This window comes from Mobula hypostoma, chromosome 4, assembly GCF_963921235.1.
Source record: "Mobula hypostoma chromosome 4, sMobHyp1.1, whole genome shotgun sequence".
Lineage (NCBI taxonomy): Eukaryota > Metazoa > Chordata > Chondrichthyes > Myliobatiformes > Myliobatidae > Mobula > Mobula hypostoma.
The window spans coordinates 162,721,381-162,735,058 of NC_086100.1; the positions used below are offsets into that span (position 1 = coordinate 162,721,381).

The following is a 13,678-nucleotide window of genomic DNA, read 5'->3' on the forward strand; positions in this document are numbered from 1 at the left end:
CTAGTTCCAAGCACCTTAAAACTATGCCCTCTCATGTTAGCCATTTCAGCCCTGGGAAAAAGTCTTTGGCTATCCACATAATCAATGCCTCTCATCATTTTCTACACCTCTATCCGGTCACCTTTTATCCTCCGTTGCTCCAAGCAGAAAAGGCCAAGTTTACTTAACCTGTTCTCATAAGGCATGCTCTCCAATCCATGCAACATCCTTGTAAGTCTCCTCTGCACTCTCTCTATAGTATCCACATCCTTCCTGTAGTGAGGTGACCAGAACTGAACACAGTACTCCAAGTGGGGTCTAACTAAGGTCTTATATAGCTATAACATTACCTCACGGCTCTTGAAAATCCCACAGTTGATGAATGCCAACACACCATAAGACTTCTTAACTATACTGTCAACCTGCACAGCAGCTTTGAGTGTCCTGTGGACACAGAGCCCAAGATCTCGCTAATCCTGCACACTGCCAAGATTCTTACTATTAATATTATATTCTGTCTTCAAATTTGACCTACCAAAATGAAGCACTTCACAGTTATCTGGGTTGAACTCTATCTACCACTTCTCAGCCCAATTCTGCATCCTATCAATGTCCCGCTGTAACCTCTGACAGCCCTCCAGACTATCCACAACACCCCCAATTTTGAGTCATCAGCAAACTTACTAACCCACCCTTCTAATTCCATCCAGGTCATTTATAAAAATCACAAAGAGGAGGGGTCCCAGAACAGATCCCTGTGGAACACCACTGGTCACCAGCCTCCATGCAGAATATGAACCATCTACAACCACCCTTTGCATTCTGTGGGAAAGCCAATTCTGGATCCACAAAGCAAGGTCTCCTTGGATCCCATGCCTCAATACTTTCTGAATGAGACTTGCATGGGGAACCTTATCAAATACCTTACTGAAATCCATATACACTGTATCCACTGCTCTAGCTCAATCAATGTGTTTTGTTACATCCTCAAAGAATTTAATCAAGTTTGTAAGGCATGACCTGCCCTTGACAGTCATGCTGACTATCCCTCATCAGATTATGTCTCTCCAAATGCTCCTGCCTCTTAGGATCTTCTCCAACAATTTGCCCACCACTGAAGTTAGACTCACCGGTTTATAATTTCCCGTGTTATCTCTACTCCCTTTCTTGAACAAGGGAATGATAATTACAACCTTCCAATCCTCTGGTACTTCTCCCGTCCCTATTGATGATGCAAAGATCATTGCCAGAGGCTCAGCAACCTCCTCCCTCACTTCCCACAGTAGCCTGGGGTACATCTCATCTGGTTCATGCGGCTTATCTAACTTAATACCTTTCAAAAGCTCCAGCACATCCTCTTTAATGTCTATACATTTAAGCATTTCAGTCCACTGTAAGTCATTCCCACAATTGCCAAGGTCCTTTTCACTGGTAAATACTGAAACAAAGTATTCATTAAGTACCTCTGCTACCTCCTCCAGTTCCATACACATGTCTCCACTATCACTCCTGACAGGGCTCATCCTCTTGCTCTTCAAGTACTTGCAGAATGCCTTGGGGTTTTCTTTAATCCTGCAGTACCAAATATATCCTACCTTTGATAGGAGACCCCATATATAATAGTATTTCTGGGTACTGTATAATTCTAGTAAGATACCTTTATTCATGCACTCAAGGCCAAGATAACATTTGCTTTCCTAAGTACTTGTGGTATCTGCAAGGCAAATTTTGATGATTTAATTATAAAGAATCATAAGGCTTTCTGAACACAAATACTTTTCAGTCTCTTGTCATTCAAAAATGGCTGTTTTTAGTACTTTCCACCAACAGAAAATTGCAATGTCTGTTTGTCCTTGATGCCTCTAGTCCTCTTACTCAACTTCACAATCCCACCTAGCCTTATATCTTAGAACCATACAGCACAGAAATGAAGCCTTTTCATCCTACTCCGTCCATGCTGACCATGATGTCAGTCAGCACTAATCCTATTTGACTGTATTAAGGAAATTCCAGTGAGTATAAACCCATCCTATCCAATAACTACAGCCCAACATTCCAGGCAACATTCTGGTGAACCATCTCTCTGCTCTGTCTTTCCACAGTGTAGTGACCTGAACTGTACACACTTCTGCTAGCCAATGGTTGGCCCAGCTGCAACATGATGTTTAAATTCTTCTACTAAGTACCTCTGCCTGTGAAGGCAATCATGCAAAATGTCTTCTTCACTGCCCCCTCCACCTGTGTCACCACTTTCTGCAAGCTATAATCTTGCAGCTCAAGATTACACTTTACATGAATTCTCCAAATATTTCTACCATTAATTCCATGTATCCTACCAGAAAATGACTTCCAAAATGATTACTTGACCTGTCTGGATTAAATTCCCTTTGCCACTGCTCTGACCAACTTTTCAGCTGATCTATGTCCTCTGTATGCTTAAGTAAATTTCTTGCAGCCAAGGCTTCAACAATTTTCATTTGTCTGCAAATTTACTAATCAGACCATCTACATCCCTATCCAAGTCATTTATATACATTACAAGCAACAAAAATGCCAGCACTGATCCCTGTAGGACACCATTTGTTACAGGCCTCCAATGAGAAAAAAAACCCATGCACATCTACCTCCTATTAACAAGCTGATCTTAGATCTGTTTACCTACATGCCTTGGATTCCTTGTGCCTTAACCAAATGCCATCTATCATCATGGTCTATTTTTCACACATGCCTAACTTTAATCTAGTAATGATCATTGGTACAACAATGCAGTGGCAAGGAAAATGTATGAAACAATAAGTTATGAGTTTTTGATTGAAATAGTCTATATAATGAAAGATATATTAGTCATGCAAAGGGCCCAAAGGAGGTTCACAAGAATGATCTTGGGAATAATCTTGGGAAACTTACCCCATGAGGACCCTGGACAGATTGGATGTAGAGAGAGTGTTTCCATCGGCCGAAGAGTCCCAGATCCGAAGGTACAGCCTCAGGTTAAAGGGGTGTCCATTTAAAATGAATATGAGGGGGAATTTTTTTGGCCACTAGATGCCTATTCCGTGGAATTCATCGTCACAGAAGACTGTGGAGGCCAAGTCATTGGGAATATTTAAAGTGGAGGTTGACAGGTTCTTGTTTGGTATGGGGGTTAAGGGTTATGGGGAGAAGGCAGGAGCATGGGGTCGAAAGAAATATCAGCCATGAATGAATTGAGGAGTAGACTTTAATAGCCTAATGGCCTAATTCTGCTCCTATACGTTATGGTCTTATGTAAAGCAAGGCAGGAGGTCATTAGGCTCAGAGCAGAATAAAACTGGTTAGTAATTTATTCATTGGTCATTTCTGAATACCTATACTCGATTCCAGTGATCAGAGGGGTATCACTCTCTCAGAGGAGTATACCCAGTGACTAAATATTTAAAGAACTCGACAGCTGTAGGAGGTTTAGAATATTGGACCTCGTCCATATTGCTGAGGACATGGATGTTCAGTGACAGAGTATACACATGTAACACTCGTTTTGCCTAGTGGCTTAATATAGGGGGTGATAACCCCCTGCCCAGTCAAACTTAAGAAATCTTCTTTGGGTGGATGCTGCACGTTGTGTCCCCTGTTACAAATCAGTACCCCAAAATAACACACAGTGCATAATATGCAATTAAATGATTAATCATTATAACTCTTACTTTGACTATATGGTTAGTAGAGAAACGAAATATCAGAAAAAAGGGCCAAATTTTATTAAACAGTCTGTGCACAAAGTTGGAGCTCACTCATAGGCCGATCGTCGCTGCCCTTCGGACCCTCATTCCGAGTCCACCCTGTTCGTCAGTCTACCAAATCCATTCGCGTCTTCTCTCTTCATCTTCATCTCCATCTCTCTCGCTCTCTCTCCCTCTCCCTCTCTCTCCCACTCTGTCTCACACAAACGCCCGCAAAATCAACTGCTTCCAGATTCACAAGACAGGGCAACAAAATTCTGATTGGCTAACATGTATCCATGGTCCTGTTATCTCCAGCCATAACCCAAACATTGCTGCTACAGAGAATCTGTTACTTCAGCAGTGAACATTACAAAAAACCATTACATTAGCAGTGAAACCTTACAGCGCATTACACACAGAAGAAGTTGAATCTTCACTGATTCAGCCATGTTCATACTGAAAGCATTTTATTTTGTGTACCAGGGGAATAGAAAAGCTCTGGTGGGATGGCAATGAAGAACATCAGGCAATATCTGAATAGTGGAGCAGGCTCATCGAGCCCAATGGCTCATTCCTGGTCAAACAGCTTAGTTCCTTTGGCCAAGCTTTTCCAGAAAACATATAATTAAAAATAGCCAAATGACTGTGGTTTCAAAGTGCTCTCCATTAATAATTTTCCTTTCCTATCCCTAATAGCCTTTAGTCTGTCATTTTAGAGTTGTGAAGGATACACATTGGTCAGTAGGAAAAAAGATGAGAAATTTCATTACCAAGAGGAACCTGATGAATCAGCCAATCCAATCAATCAATCCAATTGGTGATCCTTAATGAGATTAGTTTCTTATTTCATACTTGCTTAATCATTTGAGTTTAACTTCCTCCGCTGCCATTGAGGGATTCAAACATGTATCTTTGGGTCTGTAATCCAAGTCCTTGAGTATAGATCTAGCAACTTAATCTTTGTTATGGAAAAAACTAAGAGGATCTTGAATGGCAGCTTTTTTTACACAAAGGGTAAAAACGTAGAATGAACTGCCAGAGGAAGAGGTAAAGGCAGGTTCATTAGCAACTTTTATAAGACAGTTAGACAGACAGGAAACATTGGAAGTTTATGGGCCAGACTTTAGCAAATGATTCTAGCTTGGATGGGGCATCTTTGTAGGCATGGACCACTTGGGCCAAAGGGTCCGTTTGTTTTGATGCTGTTTAACTGTATGACTCTATGACTCTGCAGTTACCCATGAAGTGAAACATCAGATTAACAAATCCTTTTCTTTATTTTCAGCATGTGACTTGATGAACCAAGGTATATTGGCCCTTGTCAGCTCTGTTGGTTGCATGTCTGCGGGTTCTCTCCAATCCCTGTCGGACGCCATGCACATCCCACATCTCTACGTACAAAGGACGCCATCTGGATCACCAAGAAGTGGCTGTGGCCTTAATAGGTCAAGCAGAAGTGAGAACTATACCCTCTTCATCCGTCCACCTGTCTATCTGAATGAAGTTATCCTCAAGGTTATCTCAGAGTTTGCCTGGCAGAAGTTCATTATTTTCTATGACAGTGATTATGGTAAGCAATTATATTCTTTGCCACTGTCTAGTCTGTATAGATTTACATCAGTGAAGTGACAAGCAATGTATTCTTGGATTGCCCATTTCGATTTAACAAAGAGTGAAGGGTCAACATTCATGTCTTTAACTGTGTAAGTGTAGGAATAGTTTGGGTATTTCAGTTCTTAGAGTGTGATGTTGCTCTAGAAAACCTTTTCATTCAATGGAATTGGCTGTTGGTTCTTCCCATTGCTTCCAAGTTGGAGTGGTTTGAAAGAAGGGCCGCAGTCTTCTTTAAGTGAACGATTATGTTTAATCTTAGGTAACATTGTATTTCTTTGTTCTGCTGTGAATGCCTGTAAGAAAATGGATGTCAGGGTTGTATACAATGATATTTACAGAATGTGCTTTAATATACTTTGAACATTTGGTCCGCACCATCCCCTGCAGAAGTTTCAGTCATCTAATGCATTTGGAGAGGAACAATTTTCTTTAACAGTATTAATCTGGTGTGCAGGAGATGATTATAGAGGATAGTAGAGTTGGGAAAGGAAATTTTTCAGTCTGATATCCCATATTGTCATAGAAAGGAGAAGATGTTAGCCAAAATATTGGTATATTATAATGAAAATAACTTTCATTCATAAAATTGTAGTTCATCATTATTAGATAATACTTGACTACCTGCACTGCTGTTTCTCTGTAACTATGTCATTGAATTCTCATTCTGTTGTTGTTTTCCTTGATGTACTTGTGTATGGAATTGTCTGTCTGGATGGCATGCAAGCAAAGCTTTCCAAGTAATTAACAAATTAGCAATTACCATATTGCCAAAAGGGAGGGAACATTAATTAAACCTGAGTATTTTATGCACTATGAGGGATATACAGTACAATAATGAGGTCATAAACCATCAACAGGGATTGTGTACTTCAAATTCTGCAAGGCAACTTGCAAAATTAAATTAGTATTACAATAATAAAGCTTTAAAAAAGCATGTTTTCCTACTCTCCCATCCCCAACTATGTCCTCTCCTGAACTCCAATCCTCTTTTGACCCTTGATCAGTCTCCTTTTCCTAACCTTATTCACTTTCCTCCCTGGAACCTGCACAACACCACAAGAGCCATGTTTGAACAGGAGTCTGTGTAACTCAAAAAAAAAGTGCTGGGTGAAGTGGACTCTGTAGATTCTTAGATTTTGTGGCAAAGAAGGAGGGTATTCAACTCATCAAAACATAGAACAGTATAGCACAGGGACCTGCCTTTCAGCCCACAATGATGCCGAATTAAACTAATCTCTTCTGCCTGCCCATGATCCAAATCTGTCCATTTTCTGTACATTCATGTACCTATCTAAATGTCTCATGAAACTTTTGTATTTATCTGTCCATATCAGACAAAATGAATTTTGGGTTATTCCCAATTATCATCATTTGAGCTTGGTATTTCAAGTGCTTGTCCAGATACAATTTTAAACAAGGAGAGAGATTTTGCATTCCAGGCAGTGAATTTTGGATCCTTGCTAATCATTGTGTAAAATTTTGAGCTCCTACCATTACTCACCTTTTTACTAAATTCTTACTGTCTATATCAGTTCACAAAATTTCATGCACCTAATTTGTCCCCTTTCAGTCTACTTCATTCCAAATAAAACAGCTCCAGCCTAGGTGATTTTGTGTGTATAATTCTTGCTCAGACACTCATTGGCATATTTATTGCCCACTGAGTTGACAACACCCATTTCAAGGTCTTCTGCAACCTCTCTCATCCTGTTACATGCATCTTCCAGTGTGGTGACCAGAATTGTACATCGTACTTAGTCTGTGCCCCATGAATGGCAAAGTTTTTAAAAGACCATATTTATGGAGCATAGGAACCCTTGCACTGGAATAATCAACTCCCATGGCAACAACTATGCCAACGAGGGCTTGAGCAAGAATTGTGGACTCAATTTTCGTTTTGAAAATTACAACAGTGAGGTTCATCAAACGCTCTAACAATATATTTCTCCTCATTTGATTTGCTGCCAGATTGCAGTGCACATATTGGCTTTGATGTGGCTCAGCAGACATATAATTAATACAAGTTTGACTTCTAACTGTTCCCACTGCTGGACCTTTAATCTAGCGACAGAGAGTTATGAAAATGCTTAATGGGAGTATTTTTTTTATTTTCTTAATTGAACTGTGCTAGATAATTGCCAAATACATCACGCCTCCCGACACTTCATTTCTGTCCTAAATAATTGATCTAAATTGATAATGGGTGCAATTCAACAGCCTTATATTATTAGATTCCAGCCTGGCTCCTAATGTTTAAATTAAAACATAGGAATAAAATTACAATTGTTCACCATAAAGTAGTCAGGGATCCTTAAAATGTATGAACCCTGTCTTTTCAGGTATATTTGTATATGCTGTATATTTGCAGTCGGTCATTAAAGGGAATATATTTAACCAATTGTGCCATTTACCTTTTGGGAGAAAAAATAATTCGATATGGTCTGGAGAGGTTAATGAGAGATTTTTCAGAGGTGGACAGGTTTAGATAGAGGGAAGTTGCTCCCAATCTCAGATTATTCAAGAACCAGGCGACCAGTGTTTAAAATTTATAGCAGTAGATAGAAGAGGAATCTGGCTTCTTTTTTAACAAAAGAGAAAGCAAAAAAAAATCTAGGATTCACCGCAGGTATGAGGACTAAAATTAGAAACTGTACCTTCAAAATGTGTGAGAGAATAATTTGAAGGATATGGGAAAAGAGTAGAGAATATTTTGATTAGAATTGGTCTCCTGGGAGCTAACATAAATTCAATGGGCTGAATGGACTCCCTTTATGCTATTATTCCTCGATATGTTAGGCAGCAATAACACTTCACTGCCAGACATAAACATAGAAATGTGAAGTAAGTTGGAGGTGTCCACAGTAGTTCAGCTGGTGTCACTTTCTTCCCTGAGTTAGTGGGTCATAGCTCAAGTCCCTCCTTGGAGGCTTGAAACTAACAATCTGGGTTGACAGGTTTGTGGTTCCGAGTGAGTCACTGATGTGGATGTGATTGGGGTGTAATATTGTGAGCTCAGCTCCCTTCTCAACTGGCTATGAAAAGTCCCACAGTTCCATTTCAGTTTGAGTTTCTGCCAAGATTTATAACACCCTATATCACCATGGTTTTCGGTCGGGCGCTGGATGCTCAGAGAGATTTGGCGGGGGGGGGGCGGGCGCCCAGCGCTCGGCTGGGGGCCGTGGTCAAGTGGTCAGCGACTTGGGCCGGCTCCCCCACTGGACCTAGTCTGACTGACTGACATCGCCAGAAGCAGATTATCTCATTGTTTTTAGTTATCGTGCTTCCTAAGAACTTGGTGATTTTTACTTAAGAAATACTTAATTGACTATAAAATAATGGGATGTCCTAAAATTGAGGAAGAGACTACATAAGTATAACTTCCTTCCTTCCTACTCTTGGATCCACAATCATTTCATCAGCTCCCAAAGGAATTGACAGCTATTCCACTGGTGGTGAGTATCAATGTGATACTCAGGAATGGCATCAGTCAAGGGTTCTTCATTCAGAACTGAAAGGAAATGTTAAACTCTCCAAATAAGTTGAAGCTGGTGTCTTTGTCAAACAAGTCCACTTGGTAATTCCTTCCTATGACACAGCTTGGACTGTCATCATGTGAAGAATCTGGAACTAAGGACCACTGTTCTAGAGTAAAGAGCCACTCATTTAGGACAAAGATGAGTGTTTTTAATTCTCTCATTGGGTCACGAATCTTTTCAATGCACTTCCTCAAGGTCTGATGGAAGCAGAATATTTAAATATTGTCCAGGCAGAGGCTGGCTGATTCTTGGCAATCAAGAGAGTTAAGACGTATTATTATCACATGTACTGAGACGCAATAATTTTGCATGTGACCCATCCAAATATTTCAAAACATCGATACATTGAAGTAATATAAAGGGAAAAGCAATAACATAATGCAGAATATTGTGTTACAGTTATAGAGAAAGTATAGTTGGATAAATAAAGAGCAAGGACCACAGTGAGGTAAACTGAGAGATCAGGATTTTACCTTTATTGCACAAGGGATTCATTCATGGTTGTGGAATTGATGTTGTCCTGGAGTATGATGATGGAGTCAGGTCGACAGTGGTTCAATTCAGGATACAATCAGATCAGCAGTGCTCTTATTGAATGGTGGAATAGGCTGGAAGAGCTGTGTGGCCTGTTCCTTCACCTAATTCAAATGTTCATAAGTTGCACAGGAGTTACTGCTGCTGTTCCACAGCTCCAGTGATTGTTATCTCTTGATTATAGAGAACAGATTTATCTCTGCCTGAAAAATATTCAGACTCTGCTTCAGTTTGTCTTTGAGGTGGTAAATTCCAAAGGCTCATGGCCATCTGAGGAAAAAGGAATTCCCCTTAAATAGATGGCCCCTTATTTTTAAACAGTGACCCCCTAGATTTAGATTCCTCCCACTCCCAGTTCCCTTCCACTCCCCAAAGACATGCTAGTTAGAGGATATGCTGGTAATCGGTGATTAGAAAATTACCCCAATGAAGATTGGGATTGGCATTGGGAAGCTGATGGGCATGTGTGCGAGAATAACTCTTCAGGAAATTAAGTAAGACAATTTGTTTGAGGGGAACCTGCAGATGCTGTGTATTTAGATTTCCAAAAGGCTTTGATAATGTGCCACATAAAGAGGCTTGTTTATCAATTAAGAGCCCAAGGTATCGTAGGAAGTGTATTAGCACGGACTGAAAACTGGTTGTGTCCTAGAGAAACAAAACAAAATTTTGGAATAAATAGATCCTTTTCATCCTGGAGGAATGTAACTAGTCGAGTACGCCAGGGATCAGTTACTGGCCTGCAATCATTTACTATTTGTGTGAATGGAGAGAGAAAAGAAATATGAGATTTCCAAATTTGTCAAAGATATTAAAATAGATGGAATTTTATGTTGTGATGACATTGATTCTAAAATGGAATATAGATAGGTGAAGTGATTGGATGAAAAGCTAACAGATAAAGTTTACTGTGAGTTTAGGGAAATTAGAAGAATTGTTGTCTCAGTACGAAGAGTGAAGGAGTGAAGTTTGAAGGAATCTTGGTGAATCTACAAAACTTTAGCTGCAGGGCCAACCAGTAGATAAGAAAACAAATGGCATTTTGGCATTTTTTGCAAAAGGGCTGGAGGTTAAAAATGGGTAGGTTTTGATACAGTTGTACCAGGTGTTGGTGAGGCCACACCTGGAATTCTGAGCACAGTTTTACTTCCATTAAAAAATGTTAAGGAAGAATGGGAAATGGTGCAAAGAAGATTTCCCAGGCTAATTCTTGGGATAGTAGTGTTGTCCTGTCAAGAAATGTTAGAGGGACACGAGGACGGCAGATGCTGGAATCAGGAAGCAGGTCAAGCAGTATCTGTGAGTGAAAAGAAATTCTTGACATTTCAGGTCTAAACTTGAAACAGCCCTATAAGAGAGGCTAAATTTTGGATCTATATCCCTTGAGGTTTAGAAGAATGAGGTGTGACCTTATTTAAGTACAAAAGACTTGAGAGGGTCGATTTCTTTGGTGGGAGAGTCATGGACAGATAGACCAACAAATTAAGAGGCTTATTAGACTGAAGAGCACAGATATTTCTTAGGGGGTGGTGGATTTTTGGAATTCTCTGCTCCCAGGGATTGGTTTGAGAGCTGGCATAGATCTGATGGGCTGAATGCCTTCTGTCTTAAAACATATGAGAAATAATGCATTTATTTTAAAACACATTGAACTACATTTATTAAATTTGGAAACCAAAAAGAATAAATAAGACAACTACAATTATCTATCAGCGGTACAACAAGTGATGAATGAACAAAGAGATACTAATTGCTTGTCCCAAACTTCAATGTGACGATGAAGAAGACAGGAAATACCTTTCGATGTTCTGACGAAGGTTCACCAACTGAAAATATTAAAGCTATTTTTCTCTCCCACAAGTTGCCTCACCTGCTGAGTATTTCTAATATTCATCGTTTTCATTTCAGCTTTACAGCACCTTCACTTTTTTGCATATATCTATGTGGAGAAAGTATGTCTTTGATTGCTACAATTTCATTTTACACACATATGCATTGAACATGTTTTATTTTCAAATATCACTGATTTCATTCTGACATCTGCACCGTGAATACCCTCTATTTCTTTTGTTATTAAATGGGCATTTCAATTCCATTGCAATTTATCATTTTAACACAACTCTGGCACTTTCTGACAGTGAGAAAAATCTTAACTGCATAAAAATATTCACAATCAAATGTAAAACAATGCTGCCAACAAATATCATTTTTGTTTCATAACAAGGAATGCCAAGAAATAGCTAACATAAAATAACTGTAGTCCTAAACGGTTTATTGGGGATCAATGGAAAAGTAACAATAATCATCATTCCAGCTCCGAGCCATATGTTTGACTTTACAGAACAATGAGATTTAAGACATATTCCAAGGCAGCTCTTTGACTAATATGGTCTTACTTCTCTAACTCCCGCTAATGCCCCACCTCCCCCTTGTACCCCTCCGTTATTTATTTATATACACACATTCTTTCTCTCTTTTTTCTCCCTCTGTCCCTCTGACTCTACCCCTTGCCCATCCTCTGGGTTCCCCCCCCTTTTCCTTCTCCCTGGGCCTCCTGTCCCATGATCCTCTCATATCCCTTTTGCCAATCACCTGTCCAGCTCTTGGCTCCATCCCTCCCGCTCCTGTCTTCTCCTATCATTTTGGATCTTCCCCCCCTCCCACTTCCAAATCTCTTACTAGCTCTTCTTTCAGTTAGTCCTGATGAAGGGTCTCGGCCTGAAACGTCGACTGTACCTCTTCCTAGAGATGCTGCCTAGCCTGCTGTGTTCACCAGCAACTGTGATGTGTGTTGCTTGAATTTCCAGCATCTGCAGATTTCCTTGTGACTACATTCCAAATGTCGCTCGCAATCCATCTCGAACAAACGGGTCGCCCACCAGATCATATGCTACGACCGGTTCTCCCCAGCGTCTTCTCTCTTCATCTCCTCTCGAACAAAAACCCAAGACCAACCTTAATGTCCGTCACCAAGAAAAAACTCCCACTAATTGGATGGCACACATTCCACATCATCCCTTATCTTCAACAATAACCCAAATAGGCTGAAAGCAAAACAAACAGCTCTTACAGAGCTGCTAAATGAAATACCTACAGCATAACAGTGAAGATGTGAACCAGGGCACTACACCCATTTGAAACAGAAGGTGTAAATGGGAGCAGCATTGTGGTGTAGAGGCTTGTGCAAGTCTTTACAGTATCGGCAATTGGGATTTGTTTCCCGCCACTCTCTATAAGGAGTTTTCCCCTTCCATTCCAGTCCTGAAGGAGGGTCTTGGCCCAAAACGTTGACTGTTTACTCTTTTCCATAGATGCCGCTTGACCTGCTGAGTTCCTCCAGTATTTTGCATTTGTGTGTTGCTACAAGGAGTTTGTATGTTTTCCCCATGACTGTATGGGTTCACGCTGGGTGCTCTGGCCTCCTCCCACATAAATTCTAAAGACGTACAGGTAGTAACTTGTGGGCATGCCATATTGACACCAGAAGTATGGTGACACTTGCAGGCTGCTCCCAGTACATCTTTGGACAGTTTTAGTTGTTGACATAAATGGCACGTTTCACTGTATGTTTAAATGTTGCAATGTACATGTGACAAATAAAGCTGAACACTTATCTTCAGATCTTTATTTTTCTGAGTTCATTATCATATCCAATCCTCTCTACTTGACTTTAGTTTTCATAAAATCTACCAAATATATTATTCCCTGGCATTGCATTTGATACTGTGACCCACTAGCATAAGACTAGCTTGTGATTCCTAATCATTAGGTAGTCTTCCACCTTTTTCTTAAGTGGAGATGGCCCCTTAGATTAATTAATAAAGTAATTTGTTAATCCTTGAGGTAAAAATCACTTACTTCAAACCCAAAATGGGTGTTCTGAGGTGATTGTTGAGATCAATGAAGAAATTGCATACTCTTCCGTCAATGGGGAAGGAAGTGACTGATGGGATGGGCGCATAGGTAGCTTGCAATGTGGTCCATTCCCTCCACCATATCCTCAAAGCTTTTGTGTACTACCAATACATCAACACAATGTTCTCAGGGCCATCTGGAATGTTCTTCCATCACTTTGAGTCGTCATAGGACAGAAATTTCTAGGAGGATGTTTCATTTCCTCAAGGAAGTCTTGAACACATCTTAAATCTTTTCCTCTGTCAGACAAGTAATCTTTTCCTATGACAGAGCTCAGAAAGAAGTTCATGTTTTTGGGAGTCTGGTGCTGGGTTTTCCAATGATGTGGTCTTGACACTCCAATCTTTGCACTATTGCAATTGTCACTACGTTTATTGATATATTTATTATTACCATGTG

At 40.1% G+C, this 13,678-nt stretch overlaps 1 protein-coding gene across 2 annotated transcripts in view; it reads left to right on the forward strand.

Moving 5' to 3' along the window:
* grid2 (glutamate receptor, ionotropic, delta 2) overlaps positions 1-13,678 on the forward strand; it is a 1,226,075-nt gene that overhangs the window by 812,127 nt on the left and 400,270 nt on the right. For both annotated transcript variants that reach the window (XM_063046850.1, XM_063046851.1), the window contains exon 3: positions 4,966-5,250. In XM_063046850.1, coding sequence (XP_062902920.1) covers positions 4,966-5,250 — 285 coding nt within the window. The remainder of the gene's footprint in view (positions 1-4,965; positions 5,251-13,678) is intronic.